We start from the raw sequence: 18,813 nt of genomic DNA, 5'->3' as shown, positions 1-18,813 counted from the left end.
AATTATAACTTAATTCTCTATCTATTTAATATATAAGAAAGATAGAGAAATGAAAATAAGAATATTTATTATTTAACAATAAGTTGTTTTTGTTCGGTTACAATATTACAAGCATGTGCTTCTTGATGTATACGATATGTTACTGACAATTTTTTTGATACGCATTCGGTTGTTTTGCAAGCAATAATATCCAAAATTACGCACACCTCTTGTGTTTCTTTTCCTTCGGGAATCTTTATTGATATAGGATTTGAAAGTTCTCCATTTCTTGCTCTAGCTATCCATCCAGAATTATTTATAGGCAAATTCAAAGTCCATCTTTGTGGTGCATCTAAATTTAATTTTAAATCACGTTCAAAAAATATTATGTTGAATGAAATATTTAATTCGGCACCTTTTTCGTTAACTGTGGTATCGAAAAAATAAATATTTTTAGAACTGTTGTTCATTTCAATCGTCGAAATGTTTATCGATAACTGTAATAACAATGAATATTATCTATAAATATCTATATACTGTTTTACTTTCAATATCTGTAAAATAAAAGCATAATAATTTACCGTAGTAATATTTTCCTTTTTCGTGTCGATAACCTTTACTTCATGATTATTAGTATCAGCCACATATAAAAGATCTTTTTCAGAACTGATAGCAATACCGCTAGGTTCATCGAACTATAAATTATAAAGAAATTATATAAGAAATTCATATTCACATACTAATTAAATTAGTAAATATAAATCTTTTCTAAATGTAACATACTGAAAATTTCTCATTTGGTTTTCCATCACCATATATAGTTTTACAATTCTGAGTGGTTACATCAATTTTTTTAATTTTGTGATTATATGTATCAGTTATATAAACAGCATTGTCTTTCGAGTGCCAAGTTATACCTAAAGGATGTTGAAGCTTAGCTGCATATTTTATACCATCAGAGTCTCCATAATCGTGCAAATCCTGCAATATCACAATTTCGTGTTAAATAAAACATATTTTGAATATATACTATTAATTATTTATCGATTAATTATGATAAAATTCTTAAAATTTATATTTCTTAATTTTTTGAAGTTTTTTATTATTATTTATTTAAATTTATTTATAAATATTAAAACATACCACAGGATTTCTGTTTGCACCACAAACGACCGAAACTTGTCCACTTTCTAAATCTATACTTCTGATAGCACTACTTTCACTATCAGCAAAAAATGCAATTTTTCGTTCTTTGTTCACAGTTAAACCAGACGGTTGTGCTAAACCAGCTGTATGAGGATACAAATTATTACGATTTTCTTCTTTGCCACTTCCTACTATAGCAATACAAGTACCCGCTTTGTATTCTCTACATAAATTTGATAAAATGAAATTATCTTATTCTGTTTATCTTTTGTAGATATTAGAATAAACTTTAAACTTTTACCTTTTTTTCCACCAAATAGTATCTTCTAAAAAAAGCGCCCAAATCTGATGAGTACCAGCCATTGCGATTAATAATATAGGTATAATATTTTTATTATACTCATATTTATAAATAGCAAGGTCCCATGGTGAAGACAAAATTTGATCTTTACCAATTTTACCTCCAATATAATCATGGCCTTGAATACCCGTACCAACAACAGTAGTTACCATTTTTTTTATCAAATCTATCTAAAATATATTTTAATTTTATCTATATTATTTTAAAAGGCATAGTTTGTATATAAATGTATATAGAATTTAATGATTTAATGAAATCATTACCTTTCTAATTGCATGATTCTCATTATCAGCAACATAAATAAAAGTATCTAATATACACACTCCCTGAGGTGCATTAAATCTTGCATTTTCAAAATCACCATCTCTGAAATCAGGATTAGAACCACCAATAACGTGTTGTACATTTCCTTTAGTGTCCACTATTAAAATTCTATTGTTGCCAGTATCAGCTATGATCAAATTTTCTCCTTGTTCATTCTGAAAAATCTCCAACTTACTAGGGAATAAAAGATTTTTATTATCCACAGTAGCCAATAAATGACATTCCAATTGCAAAGGAAGATCATTTTTAGATATTTTATTTAATGATTTAAAATAAGTTAACGCTACTTCTACAAATAGAATCAATTCATCTCTGTGTCCTTCTCCTACAAAAACAGCCAATAATTCCCCAGTAGGACCTATAATATATAAATTTTTTATATGGAGATTTTTAGATAATAATATAGATAATTATAATAACATATAGATAATATTACTTATTAATAATAATTAATAATAAGATAATAATATATATAATTATATATACAATTATTATATAAGTATGATATTATATAATTATTGTATAAGTCAGATAAATATACATCATAATAATAAATATATAACAATTACCTATCATTAGTAATGTTGGCCAACATGAAATTCCTAAATTACGCCATGCTGACAATGTTTTGTCATTTACAACTGGATGTTTTATATTGTATCTCTGAATTGCTGACAAGAGTCTCTTTGAATCTCGTTCATTTGAAAATTTTGCACTGTGTACTCCAATCTAAAAAAAACTAATAATATTATGATATGCAATTATTAATCTTAATTGATTAAATATTATATATTTTGTATATACTAACAACAACAAGGCCATCAGTAATTGGAAATCTTTTTTCAAGGTCATCTAAATCTGGTAAAATGTGCATACAATTGATGCAACAATATGTAAAGAAATCCAAAATAATAATCTTTCCATTCAGATGTCGATATAAAGATAATTCCTCTGTGACATTGAACCATTCCAAACCTATCATATTTATAAACAAATTTCTTTGAAGATTGATTATCAAATTCACCAAAATTGCAACTTTTATGAATATAATTAAATGACATATAATTATTAAATTTTAAGATACAATAAAAATAAATATATAAAGAATGGATAAATAAAAATAATACATATAAAATATATATTATGAAAAGAATAAATTAAATTTAATCATCTTCCAATGATAAACCATATTGATCATACAAATTCTTGATGGTAGTATTATTTAGTACAGCTATTGCTCCTATAACCATTTGAGTTACATCTTTAATTTCATTGTATTTGTGTAATAAATCCATAGTTTCTTGAATTGAACGAAATTCTGTTTCTTCAATTTTTAAATTGGTCAATTCTTGATCAAGAATTTTTTCGTGTTCTATTAATTTGAAATATTCGCGTATTTCTTCTTCTGTAAGTAAAATATTTTCTTTATCATTCGAACACAATGGTTGATTTGAACTTGCTGTAGTTAACTCCCTAATATTCTTCATATTTTGTTCCTTGGATTTTTTAAACATTTCGTTGTGTAACACGAATCGTTACATACAATATCTTTTGCCTAACGAAAAGCAGTCATTAAAATTTTTAAACGTTCGAAAAGAAAAAAAATCGAAAGTTAATATGAATTTAAATAAAATCTATACATTCATCTATATAATTATATAATAATATAAAACTTTATACAAAATACAGAATTATCTTCAAAATTTAGAAACTATAGATCATAAATAATCAATATCATAATCAGTCTCATGTAAATTGAAACATTCTAACTTGTACAACTCTAATACAATCTATATTTATTAATTATAATAATATCTTTATATATATAATTAAATGTGTACTAAATTTTTATTCTGTATAATAATAAAAAAAATATAAAAATACCTGCTTGAAAATCAGCGATCCGCGTATTTTTATTTGAAAATGTTTTAATATGCCGTAATACTAATTCCTTTTGTTCTTTTCTGTCAAGCAATAATTCCAAACTTCCACGTATTTCTATACCTATTTGCGTTAATTCTTCTACAGTATCACGCACATTCATATTCTATTTCGAATATTGATTATTTATTATTTAAACAAATTTAATAATTCAAAATAGCTAAACATAAAATAAACAAAAAAATGAATTAAAATGTTATAAAAATATGAATATTATATTGATGAAAGAAATACCAAATTAACACACATATATAAGTAAGTACTTTGCTTAAACGTATATTTTATGAACTCGCTTGTATTATATATATATTATTATATATACTATGTATATTTTGAAATACCTATATCACATATATTTTATTTGAATAGACATGTTTAATTAAAATTTATCAATTGTCCAAAATATTATCACGATTGATTTTTTTTCAAATATAATTTTAAGGAGTAATTTAATCTAAATTTTATCACTCTATCAAATTCAATTTTCTTACATTCTATACAATAATAACTACTACTATTACAATAATAAATAATGTCGTCATATACATCAGAAAATTCAGAAGAATTAAAAGAATTAGATTGGATTCGTGTACAAACTAAATTGAATGATGATTATAAAATTGAATCATTAAAAGAAAGAATGATACGTAAAGTAAAAGAAAATCCTATAATACCTTTTGGTGAATATAACCTCTATTTATAATATACTATTTTATATATAAATAAAACATTGTAAATTTTATTTTTGAATTAAATCATTTTAGGTATTTTAGCAACTACAAGTGCTCTTTCTTATGGTTTGTACTCTTTTTATATGGGAAATACTAAAATGTCTCAATTAATGATGCGTACTCGAGTTGGAGCACAAAGTTTCACTCTTTTAGCTATCCTTGGTGGTTGGCTTATTATAGGAAAAAAAAATAATTAATATATTGTCATTTATTTATTTATTTAATGATTATTAATTAAATAATCAAGTATAAATTAAATTTTATTGAATGATAAATATCATTATATGTACAATTGTATATTCAACTGTAGTTTTTATTTTAATTTTTATTCATAATCTAATTTAATAGAAAATATGTTTTATAAATTATAATAAATATATTTTATAAATTAAAATAAAAATTATTTGAATATTTCATATTATATAAATATCTATCATATTATATAATCTGATGAAATTCATTAGAAAAATGTATATAAGAATTTAATGAATTAAATAAAGTTTGAAGTGTAAAAATATATCGTTAATAATGTATTATAATATTTGATGATAAATTTAAATAATTTAAAAAATAATACTTGGAAGAAATGATTTTATAAAAAAATATAATTTCTAATAATTGTAACTATTTTGATATTTTTTATTATTTTTAATTATCTTAAAAGTTCACAGCTTTTATTAATTATAATTTTTAGTAGTATCTAATAAATATAAATACATTTAAAATTAAAACAAAATATGTTTTTTATTTAGATTGAAATATGTTTACTTCTTTACAAATATTATCTAATAATGAAGTTTCGTCATAAAGAGATTTTTGTCGTTTGTTTGTATTATTGAAAAAATTCTTTATATTTGTATTTTCATTTAGATATTCAAAATTTGGAACTTGTTGAGGTATTATCACTGCATGTTTCCATCTAGCATGTTCTTGAATACATATTGTTAATTGTTCGAGCCATTTTTGAGCATCTTCATTTGAATATAATTCTATAACATCGCGTTTTTCATTATCAGTTACATTATTTATTATTCGTAATTGATTTTTTATTGATTTTGATCGGCGAACAATAGTTTCCTGAAATATTAATATTATAATATAGTATCGATCATATTCGATATCGAAAAATTAATGAATAAATAAATTCTAATCTATATAATATCATTTTACCTTGGTCATACAAATGGTATATATAGGCTCTAATTTTTCTATACATTTCTTTGATTTCCAACTATCAATTTGAAAATTCTGTAATCGTATCCAACATCGTTGATTATTTACAATCGCAAATCCAGCGCAAATTTCTTTATTCATGCAATATGGTTGAATAGCTAAACGACAGCAAAAATGTCCAAAAAGTGGCAATATTTGAATTTTATTCCCAAAATTATTTAATGTTAGATCATGTGAACGTATATTTTTATTGCTATCGTCAAGAGTCATTTTTGCATAAGCCATCAATTCAAATTGTGGTACTTTGTTAAACTCATATTCATCTCGTAAAACTGCCGCGAACTTTCTACCTACAGTTTTTGAAATTGAAGAATGAATTGTTTTTCTAATTTTTCTTGGAGTACTAGCAATACTAAGATCTTCTTGCAAAATGTGACTATAAACTTCTAAAGATAATTCAAATTCAGCTGGCACATTATTAAACAATAAAACATCAGGAAAACTAATATCAGTTTGTTTTCTATCAATAGGAAAAAGTAAATTTGTATCATGAACTTCTGCACCAACTCGGACTATACAAAAAATTGCAAATCTTCGATAATCTCCTCGATTTTTAAAATGATCAGTATCTCTCCACATTAAAGGAAATCTAAGATCTGAAATTGACAGTTTTCCTTTACTATTAAAAGTGCTGAAACATATAACAACCATATAAAAATGGTAAAAAATATTTTTATTTGCATTAAATATAAATATATTTAAATATATATATATATTATAAATGTATATTAATATTAATCAATATATATATTATATATATTATAATCAATATAATATATATTATAATCAAATTAATCAAATTAATATAATTTGATTAATATAACAGATTAATAATATACCTTGTTTTCAATGACATATTTTTTTTCTGATGTTCTAATTCAACCATATAAGCAGACATTCTTTTGCTTGAAGTTAACAAAGCACGTGCCGCTTCTAAACTTTGTGCAGGATGCCGCGCAGCAGCTAATAATCTAGAGGATCCTTCTTTGATTTTAGTTTCTAGTTCAATTTTTTGTTCTAAGTCATATTCCTACAATAAATCATATTTTTCCAAAAAATGCTTTTTTTTATAAAAATAATTTCTACTGTTAAAATTATTATTTCATATAAAAAAGATATGAATCAAATGAAAAATATTTTCAATTTGATTTTCTATAAATATAATTGTTATAAAAATTTAAATTACAGCATTTATTTTTCAAATAGTATAAATACAAATTATTTTTAAAAAATAAACAATTTACATAAAATTAATGATAAAATTAGTTATATAAAAGATTTATATTAAGTATTTAAAATAATTAAATTTGTTAAATTTATAAATGTTAAATTTTAACTTTATATTATATCTATATTGATAATTTAACAATTTCTTTTTCGAATGAAAAACATAACCTAATCATAGTTTATTAATCATAATATTTTTAAATGATATCTAAAAACTTAAATAATACAAATTTTTCAAATTAAAATAAAAATATGATTTCTATTTAAAAAAAAATAATAAATTATATTTATAAATTTAAAAAAAAATGTATACTGATAAAATTTTATCAATTTATTAATCGAAAAATTTACTTACCGCTACATTTTTATAATTTCGAATACTTTCTCGCCTTCGAACTCGTGCTTGATAATCACTTAATGAACGCAAATAATTATTTTCTTTATCTAAACTGTCATTTAAAGAACCGCGTAACGATCCAATACTTTTTCTACGTGGCGCCATTTTGAAGTTTCATTGATATTTTTGAACGGTAACGGTTTTTCGGTTATTATATAAAAATTTAAAAAAAAAATGCAGACAGGAGAATTGAAGAGAAATTATATAATAATTATATGGAAGAATAATTTCAAAAACATGTACATGTAACATAAAAGCATAAAAAAAATGTTAAATAAAGTTCTGAAAAATTCGAACTTATATTTGGTATAAGATATTCAAAGAACATTGATTAATATGAAGTAAGAATATTTAATGAGCACAAATTTATTTTTTTTCCTTGTCTTTATCTTTGTCCTTATCTTTGTCCTTATCTTTATCCTTATCTTTGTCCTTTTCTTTCTCTTTTTCTTTGTCCTTATCCTTGTTTTGTTGAAGAGATCCAACAGCTTGACGAACAGCTTCTGAATGAGGATCAACACCCGGTAAATTTTCCAAAACAGATTGCAAGAATGCTGGATCAGACATTACAGCAGCATAATCTTCTTCAACTTCCATTGCTTCTTCTTTTAGAGATTCAAGTTCTTCTGTAAAATAAAAAAATAATAATAATATATATACATGTATATATATATATATATATGTTTATGTATACATTTATATACATATATATCTGAATCTTACGTTGATCTTGCATAGACATCTGCATAGCAAAAGCAATTTGTTCTTCCTCAGTCATGCGTGCAAAATCAGGTGCATTTATGTTAGCAGGAACAGTATTATCAGCTGTTGATGATGATGTTTCTGCACCCTCAAGTGACATAGCGAGTGCACGCTTTAACATTGCTTCTTCATTATGCACTTCTTTAATTGTTTCTGGTGGTTTATTTGTAGCTGCTTCATTAGCTTGTGCACGACGCGCTTCATCTTCTTGACGCTGACGTTGCTCTTCCATAGAAACACGTAATGCCTGCATAAATAAAGAAAAATTGTAAAATTTGTCCATATAAATAAATTAAAAAAGATGAAATTTTATTAGAAAAATAAATATAAAATACACACCAATGCCAATTCTGGATCTTCATTTGGATCAACACCAAATTCATAAGCAGACCCTCCCATACCTGTACCACCCATTCCATCTTCTCCTTGAATAATAGGAGAAGAAATCAATGCATCAGATAAATGTGGTCCAGGTGGAACTGTGACTAAATGACTGCCTGTTCCATCTTTTCCATTAAGAGCATTGATAAAGGCTGTTAACACTTCATTGTTAATGCTTTCTTCACCAAAACTAATCACATCTACATTAACTTTCTCTTTTTTTAATCTTTTTGCTAATTTTACAAGTTCTTTCTCATCAATTTCTATAGGACTACCAATAAAAGCCACAATACGCATTTTATGATTTTTACCTTGACGATGTTTCAATGCTAACTGTTAATAAACATTATAATTATAATTTTTTATAAAAATTATATATATATATAAATTATAATTAATCAATATATTTACATGTGCAATTCGTATTCCTGTAATTAAACTTAAGTTACCATTTGGTTGAACTTGATGAAGTTTTGATAAAATTCTGCCCACATCACTTGTAAGTGTAGCTAATACTTCAACACTATTTAAAATAATAACGATTAAATAAATAAAATAACAAATACCTTTTATTTCTGGCACAGAATGTATAAATTGACTTACTTAGCTAGTGTTATCAAACCAACATTATTTTCGGGATTCGATCGTGTTTTTGAATGACAAACTAAATTAACAGCATCTTGTTGTGCTTGCAGTCGTGTTGGTAAAAAATCTCCATTTCTCATATAATCGCTGTTGTCAACACTGTAAATATTCAAAAATATATATAAAAAGATATATTCAAAAAAGAAATAATAAACATTTGTCATGAATAAATTTGTAAGAAAATTATTTTAATTTAGTCACATAACCTTTATTTGATTATAAAAACAAAAATATCTAAATTGTAATTCAGTTAATATTTATCATTTATTAAATATCTTATACATAATTTTGTACTAAATCAAATTATAATTATCAAATTTTATTTAAAAAAAAAAAATGTTAATCATGAATATTTCAACTTTGCACTGTCACTCGAGATAACGTTTATGTTAACAAAATATTTGTATGATCAGAAAATATGAAATTTTACTAATATGTGATTTAATAAATATTTAGAAAACATAAATTCATAAAACGAAAAATATAATGCATTTTATAAACTTATAATAAATAAATATCTAGAGCTTACCATATCATCGTACTTTCCAGTACCATCTTGGTTCGAATTACTAAATCGTTTCATTCCGTTTCGTTCCGTTCTGTCACATTCTGTCGTGATCTCATTTCGCTTCATTCCATTTTACTTTGTTCCACTTCATCATATTTTATTCTTTATTTATTTGTTTGTAAGTTTAAAATTTAAAATGTTAATAGTTTTAAAAATAAAAATAATTAATTAACATTGTGGAAAAAGGAAAAAATGATATTGCATGTACGCCTTGTTGAGAATTATATCGTAATATATATATATATATGTATTTATACATATATACATGTATATATGAATATGTATACATATATATACGTATAAATACATAATATATATATAGTCTTTAATTTAAGTACGTACAATTACAAAATAAAATGTTAATGCTTAAATTAGAAATTTCTATCATTATGAAGTAACAAAAAAAAGTAAAATAATAAAAAAATTTTAAAAATAGTAACAGAAATATATAAAAAAAATTTGACAGAAAATGTAATATCAAGAGTATTAAAAAAAAAAAAAAAAAAAGAAAAACTAGATCAAAGTGATTAAAGAGAAGAAGAATCAAGTATTGTATTCAATTGGAGCGTCGAATATCTTGGTGCTTGATCCATTAATGTTGCTTCTTCGTAAGTTGGCGGCTGATCGTTATAACATTTTGATTTTAACATTTTTCTGGTCCGCCTTCTCTGACTAAAAGTACGTATGATAACTATGAGCGGTCCTAAAAGTAACATGACAATACCGATTGCAAGCATGAGTATAGCAATAGCTGTTCCGACTCGATTTACGTGTGATCGTCGCGATTTGACTTCACTTTTATCGTTTCCTATATTTTTATGGGATATTTCATTGTTTTCGTGTTCAAAAAATTTTTTTTCATTCAACCTAATTAAATTAGTAGTACCAAAGTCTTTGAATTCAAATGAAACACTTGACATGCTATCATTCATTTTACTGTTTTCTGTCTCATAAGGATTTTCATTAGAAATGAGTGGAATAATAATATTCGCTTTGTGCTTTATTTTCTCTACTTCATTTTTGTTATTTGAATAAATTGTTGAAGATTGAATTGAATGTAGATCTCTAGTATCGTGTTCATGTCGAATTGTTGTTCGTTTTTTGATCGTTGAAATCGTTTTAAATATTCCATTGCCGGTATGCCATTGTTTATTCGACGTAATATTCTTAGGCTTATCAATAGTAATGTTTTCTCGTTGAGTGTCTATTTGAAATTTTATTATTTTAAAACGATTTTCTGTAATATTTGATTCTTTAAACAATTCACTTTCATTCCATCTTGTTAACTTTTCCTGTGAAAATAGTATTCTCGAATATTTTCTTAATTTGATATTTTTTTTTTAAATGTATGTACAAATTTTTAAAAAACATAAATGAAAAATATTAAATTAAATATTCAAATACATACGTTGTTTATGTATAATGAATTAATTACAATTGACTATTATTATTAAATTTTGAATTATTAAATATTTACTTCATTAACAAAATTACTTATTTATAAAAATATTGCCAAAATTTTGCATTAATAATTTAATTATTTGTCAATAATTTAATTATATATATTTAGAATATTAAAATATTATGTAGTATCGTATATTCAGAATCGATTAGAATGTCGAACCTGTTTGCTAATTGTGTCATTTCGTACTTTCGTCTTTTCACACAAGGAGATTACACCTTTTTGTAGAAGTATAATTCCAATGATACTCCAAATAGTCAGCTGAAAGATGATTGTCAATTTTGGAGCCCATTTATTCATTCTTATGTTTAAAGACATTTTTAAAAAAAAATGTCTCTCGTAGATATCGTATTACTCGCTTGTGCCTGAATCACATTGAATAAAAAATCAATGAGGCCAAATATATATATATAGTTTTCGAAATGTATCGTCGTAAAAAATAAGAATAAAATTATTCCACAATTGCTAACTTACTTCAACATAAATTTCACTTTTTCACCCCTGAGATGAAGATAATTTATATTTGTTGTTTCATAAGTTTAGTATATGAATTCTGAAAGACTAAGATGACTTTAGTATTTGATTATAAAAATAAAATAAAATTTTTAATATATTTATAATTATAATGTTGTTAAAATTTAGAATGATCTAAAGAAATCAATATAATCAATTTTTAAATAAAAAAAAAATATCATTAATATTGTAAATAAATAAAAAAATCTAAATTATGTATATTACTTCGATACATTTCCTGTTTCTAATATTTATAACAAATATGGCAACGAATAGATAATGAATTATAAATATTTGAAGAAAAAGGAAAACATTGTTGATGTTAATGTTTAATATTTTCATGTTTTTTAATTATTAGAAAAAGATAGAAAGTCACTATTTTGCAATATTTATATATATATATATATATATTATATTTATCGCAAGAAACGCGCATTCAATTTGACATGATCAATGCGATAATTTTTCTTTTACCTTTACGTATCACGTTTCTTCTTCTGTAACGTAGTATATTAAAAACGCTGTTGATAAAAATCGATCGGCACGAATTCATTACGATGGATTCCTTACATATCCATATCGATTTATACCGATCGATCATAACTGTTACTCCACACTTGTTAATCGCTTCCTCGACCGTTCTTAGATCGGCTCATCGTTCAGTTAATTTGTTGTCAACGAATAAAGCATACGTCATACGTTTTACCAGAAACGAGGTATAGGATGTGATAATAGGTCTCTATCCTATATTTTGTTTGTGGTAATCACATCTTATGGATTGTATCATTCGTATTCGCATTTGAACTCTGTTGCACAAAGCATTTAGCTTTTATTTTCTCTTTATTTTTATTTTTCTCTTCTTTTTTATTCAAAATATATAAAATATCTATCATATAATTATATTAAATTATATAAATATAATTTTTTATTTTAATCATCAAAATATTTAAAAATGTTGATTATAAAAAATATAATATTTGTTTATATCCTTGTTTAACATTTTCATATTTATATATTGTTAAATATAAAAAGATATTTTAATTATATATAAGTAAGTATTTTTATTTTTTGAAGGACTTAAATATTTATAGTCGTATCATATATGCATATATATTGAATAAGAAAAAAGATTGAATAATCTTGATAAAAAATAAATAATAAACTTTAAAAAACAAAACAAAACGAACAATAGCAATGTAAAATTTTAGCAAAACTTAACAAAATATATATGTAACATTATTACATATATATATCTTAAATATTATAATGTATTAGTTATTGAAAATTAATAAAATTTGCTATTTTTTTACTTTAATGATATAGTGACGCCATCTATAGAAGACAAGTAAGATATAGAGCCATCTATTAGAGAAAATCCTGAAACTTAATTTTTTTTCAATTTATTATTTTTAATTATTTTAGTATAACATTTCATTCTAAATTTATTCACTTACCTTATATTACTAATCTTGGTTATATTTTGAAATATTTTTTATAACAATTCTTATAATTATAAAAACGTAATTAAACCATAGGGTATATAAATTATAATGAAGGGTATATGAATCTTTTACTTAAATAGGTAAGTAATAAAATGATCGCATACAAAACAAAATTATTTACTTTTTAACTATGTATACACACACATATATATAAGAATACACATATAAAATGCGAGACAGTGAAGAATTTAAACTCGTAACTAATCGAAAGAAACGTGCACCTAAGATTCGAACTATATGCCATTCAAGTACATTTTTATCTACTAACAATGACAATGATGGCGATCACAACATTAATTACGAAACAGTTTTTGGGTAAGGATTTTTTAAATATATATATTTTAAACATATATTTTATATTTTTTTTAAATATATATAAAATTTTTATAACAATTTTATAATTTCAGAAAATTACTAAAGGCTGAAATTGAACTGAAAAATTCATCATTTGCTGATAATGTTTTTCATTATTTGAAAGATTCATTAAAAGCTTTAGATGGCAATGGTATTTCTGATATAGTGTGCTATGGTTTGGGTCATTTTTTTAATCGCAGATCTTCTAAATATCAATTAGCACTACTTTTGTTTTTAAAAAAACATTTTAATCCTCAAATTTATGTATATGATCCGATTTTTTCTTCCAAAGAAATTGAGTTTCTAAAAAAACTTGATTTCAATGTTATAAAAATTAATGAAGAAGGCAAACGCATTATATGTGATAATATTACTTTAGTATATATGCCACATTGTTCAGTACATTTAATTAATAATTTCCTTTATGCTAATTGGTGTAAAAAGTTAAATAAATGCATTCTTTTAACAAACAGTTTTTCAATTGTGGCAGATAATTTCAGAAAAACAAATAAATCTAGTCCTATTGATTATATCTTGCGTATACAACCATATGTAACAGAAATTGTTTTACAAAATAATTTCATATACGAAGAAGTATTTAATGATTTAAATATTCATATATTTCTTGAACAAAATATTAGTAAAATTCCTCAAAGTTTTTGGAACGAACAAGAAAAACCTTGCTATCAAGATATTGAAATTGATTATTTAACTGCTAAACAAACTGAAGAAATAGATGCTAAGAATTTGTAATTATATTTTTTTATGTACTATTAAATAAATCTTTATAAATCATTAAGTTGTATACTATTATATTATTCTTATAAATTATTGAATTGTATATTATAATAAAAATAACTGTATCAAATTTCTAAAGTATTGAATAAGATAATAATGTTTAATGCAAATTTAAAATAGAAAGTATTGAGTATCAATCGATAAACAACATATTTTATCTGTTATAGATTAGAAGAAAGATGAAACCAAACGCAAAATTGCTTCGTTCGCTCATACAAGAAATTCGACGAACGTCATCAGAACAAAAAGCAAAAAATAATATTATGATACAGTATGTTTTGGAACAAGCAAAATCTCATCGAGAAACTTCTGAAGTCTTGTGCAAAGCACGAGAAGAATTAAAAAATTTAGCAGAAACGTATCTTTGTTACCTAAATTCTCAGCGTATGTGTAAAGAAATTAAAATCCGATATGCTGGTAAAGGTGAACGAAGTATTAAAGAAACTGCAGATCTCGTTGGATTTAAATTACCTCATGATCCGAAATAAATTCGGATTTAAACAATAATTAGATTAATATAGATTTATTAATAAACAAAATAGTAAAAAATGAAACAATTACAAAAAAGTATAAAAAGTACTGTTAAAAAATATAAAATAAATCTTAATTAATTATAATATTTATGAATATTCTTTACGAATACATTTGGCTATTGTTGATAATTGCATATTACTGGTTCCTTCATAAATCGTACCGATTTTCGAATCTCTGAAATATTTTTCTTGGGGAAAATCAGTTGTAAATCCTACTCCACCCATAAAGTCAATACATTTTGCAGTAACACGCAAAGCCGTTTCTATATTGGAAAAAATACATAAATTTTATATTTATTTTTATTGGTTATAAGGTTTCGTAAAAAAAAAATAAATAAATAAAATATTAATTATAATATTAATTACCCGATGCAACGAATTTCGCCATAGCAGCCTCTTTCATTACATCTTTTTTTATATCGACTAATCTGGCTGCATTGTAAACCAATAATCTGGCAGATTCAAGTTCAGTAACTACTTGTGCGATTTGATGTTGCATAGACTAGAAACAAATAAAATAATAAAAAATATTTGATTTTGTTATTTATTATATTAGAAACAATTGAATTTTCTTTTATACTTGAAATGAAAATATATCTTTCCCAAATTGTTTTCTTTCTAATGTATATGGTATTGTAGCATCCAAGCAACCTTGTGCTATACCAATCATTTGAGCTCCGATACCAATTCGTCCTTCATTTAAAAATCCAGCGGCATATTTATATCCATGCCCAAAATGTCCTAAAATATTATCTTCAGGCACCTTTATTCGATAAAAAAATCGTATAGACAAGAATTAGTATTTATAAGTATTTATGAGTAACAAATATTCAAAATTTTTTTATATATATTTAAAAAGTTATTTTATTTACTCTGACATTGTCGAAGTGAATCATACATGTACCCGATGCTTTAATTCCTAATTTATCTTCTGGTTTGGCTATTGTCAATCCAGGTGTATCTCGTTCTACAAAAAATGTTGTAATACCACGATATCCCTATGCACAAAAATTTATTATCAATTTTTAAAAGTTTAAATACTATAATGCATATAATACTATAATACTTAAATACTATAAAAAAATATAGTGAAATTATGAAATTAACTAAAAGTTAATTAAATTTCTTACGTTTGAACAATTAGTTGAACGATTATCAATAGAAATCGAATAAAATAATTTGCATTGAATGATTAAATAAAATGAATTGTTTGAATTATATTTTATATTGTAAAATCAAATAATTTTAATCGAGTCAATTATTTTTTATATACTATGATTATTATTTTTTTATTATTGAATATATTAGACTCACAGCGGAAGGATTTGCATTTGCGAAAACTAAAAATAATTCTGCAATATCGGAGTTTGAAATCCACATTTTTGTTCCACTTATCACATAATCGGATCCATCTTTTTTTGCTATAGTTTTTAAAGAAAAAGCGTCTGATCCTGAACCAGGTTCCGTAAGACAAAAGCTTCCCGCCTCGAAAAATAAAAAATTAATAAAAAAAAGTATGCATATTTTTGCTATAAAATAAAATATAAAAAAATTATATATATATATAAGTCGTAAAGAGTCGTATAAATAATAAAGCGCTGTTTTGCACATTTGTTATCTTTTATATGATAAGTTTTGTAAATATTTTCAAGTTAAAATATTTCTAAAATTAAAAATTTTTCGACATAACTTATTACAAATTTTTTTTTAGAAAATTATGAAATATATCGATTAATGTAATAAAAATTTTGATTCTATTTAAAATAATTAATGTTAACTTCATGATCTATAATTTATAGAAAAATTATTAATAATAGATATTTTTATTTTAGTGTAATATTTTTTCACAAATAAGTTTTGTAAGAATATTTTTTAAGTAGGATTAATCTTTCACGAGATATTTCGATTTTTATTTCGATTTCGAAATAAATTTTATATTATCTTTAAATTGTTTTATAATACTTACGTAATCTTGAGCTAATCTTGGTAGATATCTTTTTTTTTGTTCTTCCGTAGCAACTTTCTTAATTAATGAATTTACTAAAGTGTTATGAATGTCTATTAGAGCTGCCACAGATCCATCAACTTTGGCAACTTCTTCGACACTTAAAATTGTTGTCATGAAGTTACATCCAGAACCACCGTATTTTTCTGGTATTTCAATACCCATTAACTATCAATGAATTTATTAAAGGCATTATGCGTCATTCAAAAGTAGGTGAAAAAAATAAATATCTAAAGATTATATATATCAAATCTAAACATTAATTTATTACAATGAAAAACGGTAGACTTACACCATTTTCAAAAAGCTTTCGTATTAATCCTTCATCTATTTTGCTTTCTTTTTCCATTTTACGTACAAGCGGAGCAATTTCCTCTTTTGCTAATTTATTAACTAAGAAATTTTACATAAATTACATTTCGTAGACATAATTTTAAGAATTAATTAAAAGTAAAATAGTAAAAAATAAAATATTATATCTGTTCGAAAAAACAATTTATATGATGAATATTTAATAATAAGAAAAATTACCGCTTTCTTTCATTAAAATTTCTTCATCTGTAAATTGGGATAAAGGTCCAGGATTATGATTCAATCGTATTATACATTTACTTAAATATTTTTTGTTATATATTTTTCGGGATATCTGAAAATTTTTTTATTATTTATTTTATTTTTATTTTCGAGTATATATGAAATTCAACTATATGAAATTCAATTTTTTTCAAAAAAAAAAAAAACATTATATTTTTCACAAATCGATATTTAAATAACATAAATAATATTTTTAAAAAATCCTTGACTTTTCAATCGCGAAGTTTTTAATGATTTGTGATTCATTTTTGTGCAATACAATTACAGATAACATTCATAGTAATTATGTAATAATATATAAAGATATATATAATAATAATATATATAATGAATTTAAAAAAAAATGAATAAATTCGAATGAAACAAAAATTAAAGATATTTAAATATTTTGTTGAAAAAATTGATAAGGATATTTTTATTATCTATCTTTAAAATTAATATTTCTTTTATAACAAAATGAAAAGAAGAAAATTAAATATTTAAAAATTAAAATTAATATAATATAAAACGTAATGAAAAACAAAATATTAATGATATTAAAAAATTGTATTATTATGAAGAAAAAAAAATATATAATAATAATCAAATAATTATTATAAGTTTTTTTTTTGAAAATTATTTCATTGAAATTAAAATCTTTATATGCCACGTCATCAAACTAATAAAATAATTTCTTCCTTTTGTTCTATATTGAAATTATTAAATCACTTATTTGAATTTGTTTATATTATTAACCAATGACGAAAGTTGTATGGAACCGTCAGAAACGTTTATATATACATACCTGGTTAATTTGAAGAGTAAATAAATTCATATTTAATTTAATATTTACTTCTTAAATCACAAATTATAAATCAATTTTGATAATTTTTAAGAATTGTAAATTAATACTAAAAGAAAATCTATTGATATTAGCGAAAATCTAACAATTTGAATAAATGAGAAGAGATAAAAATCAATGTTGTCTGGTCAAAGATGAGATCGAAGACTGTAGCACTGACGCGATTAGAAATCATTATATCTGTTTGGCTCAAAGTAAACTTCCAGTTAATTCTACTCATGGAAAGCGCCAAACAGGTTTTTATCTGAAAAAAAAATAAATAAAAAAGATATTTGTTTATGAAAAAAATAATAATTATATTTATTCAAAGTTAATATTATTATAAATATATATTGTTATTATATTATTATTAATATATTTGTTTTGACCGAAGAATATTATTATGTTATGATCTCAATTTTCTAATATTGTAAGTTGCGATTGTATTTCTATAAAACCAATATCATACTTTTATTTATTATAAAACAAGTTCTTTTATTCTGATTAATTTAGTTATTTTGTGCTATTAATCAAATA

General features: G+C 23.3%; 7 protein-coding genes across 13 annotated transcripts; 2 read left to right on the top strand and 5 right to left on the bottom strand.

The window, feature by feature from the left end:
- Positions 1–44: 44 nt before the first annotated feature.
- On the bottom strand, positions 45–4,068 carry LOC412789 (NHL repeat-containing protein 2). Of its 4 annotated transcripts, none has more exons than XM_016916736.2 (10): positions 3,999–4,068; positions 3,695–3,911; positions 2,619–2,785; positions 2,380–2,539; positions 1,750–2,168; positions 1,427–1,656; positions 1,123–1,348; positions 763–960; positions 561–674; positions 45–476 (listed from the first exon to the last, which is right to left on the bottom strand). In XM_016916736.2, exons 2-10 carry the CDS (start codon positions 3,852–3,854, stop codon positions 69–71), a joined length of 2,082 nt encoding a protein of 693 aa, XP_016772225.1. In that variant the 5' UTR covers positions 3,855–3,911; positions 3,999–4,068; the 3' UTR covers positions 45–68. The 4 variants fall into 4 exon arrangements, with proteins under 4 accessions (XP_016772225.1, XP_026301179.1, XP_026301180.1 ...); XM_026445394.1 differs by having other exon boundaries at positions 1,750–1,965; positions 2,098–2,168; positions 3,695–4,042; XM_026445395.1 differs by lacking the exon at positions 3,999–4,068 and adding an exon at positions 3,011–3,365.
- A 135-nt stretch (positions 4,069–4,203) lies between these two features.
- Positions 4,204–4,765, top strand: LOC726746 (HIG1 domain family member 2A, mitochondrial). The gene is made up of 2 exons (XM_001122466.4): positions 4,204–4,431; positions 4,516–4,765. The coding sequence occupies exons 1-2, from the start codon at positions 4,284–4,286 to the stop codon at positions 4,677–4,679; spliced, it is 312 nt and encodes a 103-aa protein (XP_001122466.1). The 5' UTR covers positions 4,204–4,283; the 3' UTR covers positions 4,680–4,765.
- Positions 4,766–5,200: 435 nt separating this feature from the next.
- Positions 5,201–7,473, bottom strand: LOC409610 (rhotekin-2). The gene is made up of 4 exons (XM_393113.7): positions 7,298–7,473; positions 6,555–6,745; positions 5,653–6,346; positions 5,201–5,559 (listed from the first exon to the last, which is right to left on the bottom strand). The coding sequence occupies exons 1-4, from the start codon at positions 7,442–7,444 to the stop codon at positions 5,227–5,229; spliced, it is 1,365 nt and encodes a 454-aa protein (XP_393113.3). The 5' UTR covers positions 7,445–7,473; the 3' UTR covers positions 5,201–5,226.
- Positions 7,474–7,614: 141 nt separating this feature from the next.
- LOC409609 (26S proteasome non-ATPase regulatory subunit 4) lies at positions 7,615–9,844 on the bottom strand. Its single transcript, XM_393112.7, has 6 exons — positions 9,657–9,844; positions 9,086–9,226; positions 8,894–9,005; positions 8,441–8,815; positions 8,063–8,348; positions 7,615–7,965 (listed from the first exon to the last, which is right to left on the bottom strand). Exons 1-6 carry the CDS (start codon positions 9,680–9,682, stop codon positions 7,706–7,708), a joined length of 1,200 nt encoding a protein of 399 aa, XP_393112.2. The 5' UTR covers positions 9,683–9,844; the 3' UTR covers positions 7,615–7,705.
- Positions 9,845–10,183: 339 nt separating this feature from the next.
- Positions 10,184–13,267, bottom strand: LOC100577320. Of its 4 annotated transcripts, XM_003250245.4 has the most exons (6): positions 13,125–13,267; positions 12,981–13,053; positions 12,145–12,476; positions 11,632–11,710; positions 11,320–11,522; positions 10,184–10,987 (listed from the first exon to the last, which is right to left on the bottom strand). In XM_003250245.4, exons 5-6 carry the CDS (start codon positions 11,473–11,475, stop codon positions 10,223–10,225), a joined length of 921 nt encoding a protein of 306 aa, XP_003250293.1. In that variant the 5' UTR covers positions 11,476–11,522; positions 11,632–11,710; positions 12,145–12,476; positions 12,981–13,053; positions 13,125–13,267; the 3' UTR covers positions 10,184–10,222. The 4 variants fall into 4 exon arrangements, with proteins under 4 accessions (XP_003250293.1, XP_026301176.1, XP_016772166.1 ...); XM_026445391.1 differs by lacking the exons at positions 12,981–13,053; positions 13,125–13,267 and having other exon boundaries at positions 11,632–11,718; positions 12,145–12,540; XM_016916677.2 differs by lacking the exons at positions 12,981–13,053; positions 13,125–13,267 and having other exon boundaries at positions 12,145–12,540.
- On the top strand, positions 13,111–15,387 carry LOC100577209 (SRR1-like protein). Its single transcript, XM_006563604.3, has 4 exons — positions 13,111–13,252; positions 13,328–13,487; positions 13,580–14,275; positions 14,492–15,387. Exons 2-4 carry the CDS (start codon positions 13,342–13,344, stop codon positions 14,505–14,507), a joined length of 858 nt encoding a protein of 285 aa, XP_006563667.1. The 5' UTR covers positions 13,111–13,252; positions 13,328–13,341; the 3' UTR covers positions 14,508–15,387.
- LOC409712 (short/branched chain specific acyl-CoA dehydrogenase, mitochondrial) lies at positions 14,832–18,449 on the bottom strand. The gene is made up of 9 exons (XM_393211.7): positions 18,241–18,449; positions 17,394–17,508; positions 17,155–17,255; positions 16,824–17,030; positions 16,172–16,342; positions 15,730–15,855; positions 15,438–15,620; positions 15,224–15,359; positions 14,832–15,120 (listed from the first exon to the last, which is right to left on the bottom strand). Exons 1-9 carry the CDS (start codon positions 18,268–18,270, stop codon positions 14,945–14,947), a joined length of 1,245 nt encoding a protein of 414 aa, XP_393211.4. The 5' UTR covers positions 18,271–18,449; the 3' UTR covers positions 14,832–14,944.
- Positions 18,450–18,813: the final 364 nt, after the last annotated feature.

The sequence above is a fragment of the Apis mellifera genome, linkage group LG15, assembly GCF_003254395.2.
Source record: "Apis mellifera strain DH4 linkage group LG15, Amel_HAv3.1, whole genome shotgun sequence".
Lineage (NCBI taxonomy): Eukaryota > Metazoa > Arthropoda > Insecta > Hymenoptera > Apidae > Apis > Apis mellifera.
The sequence above is the reverse complement of the archived record's forward strand: the minus strand, read 5'-3'. Positions and strand labels throughout refer to the sequence as shown.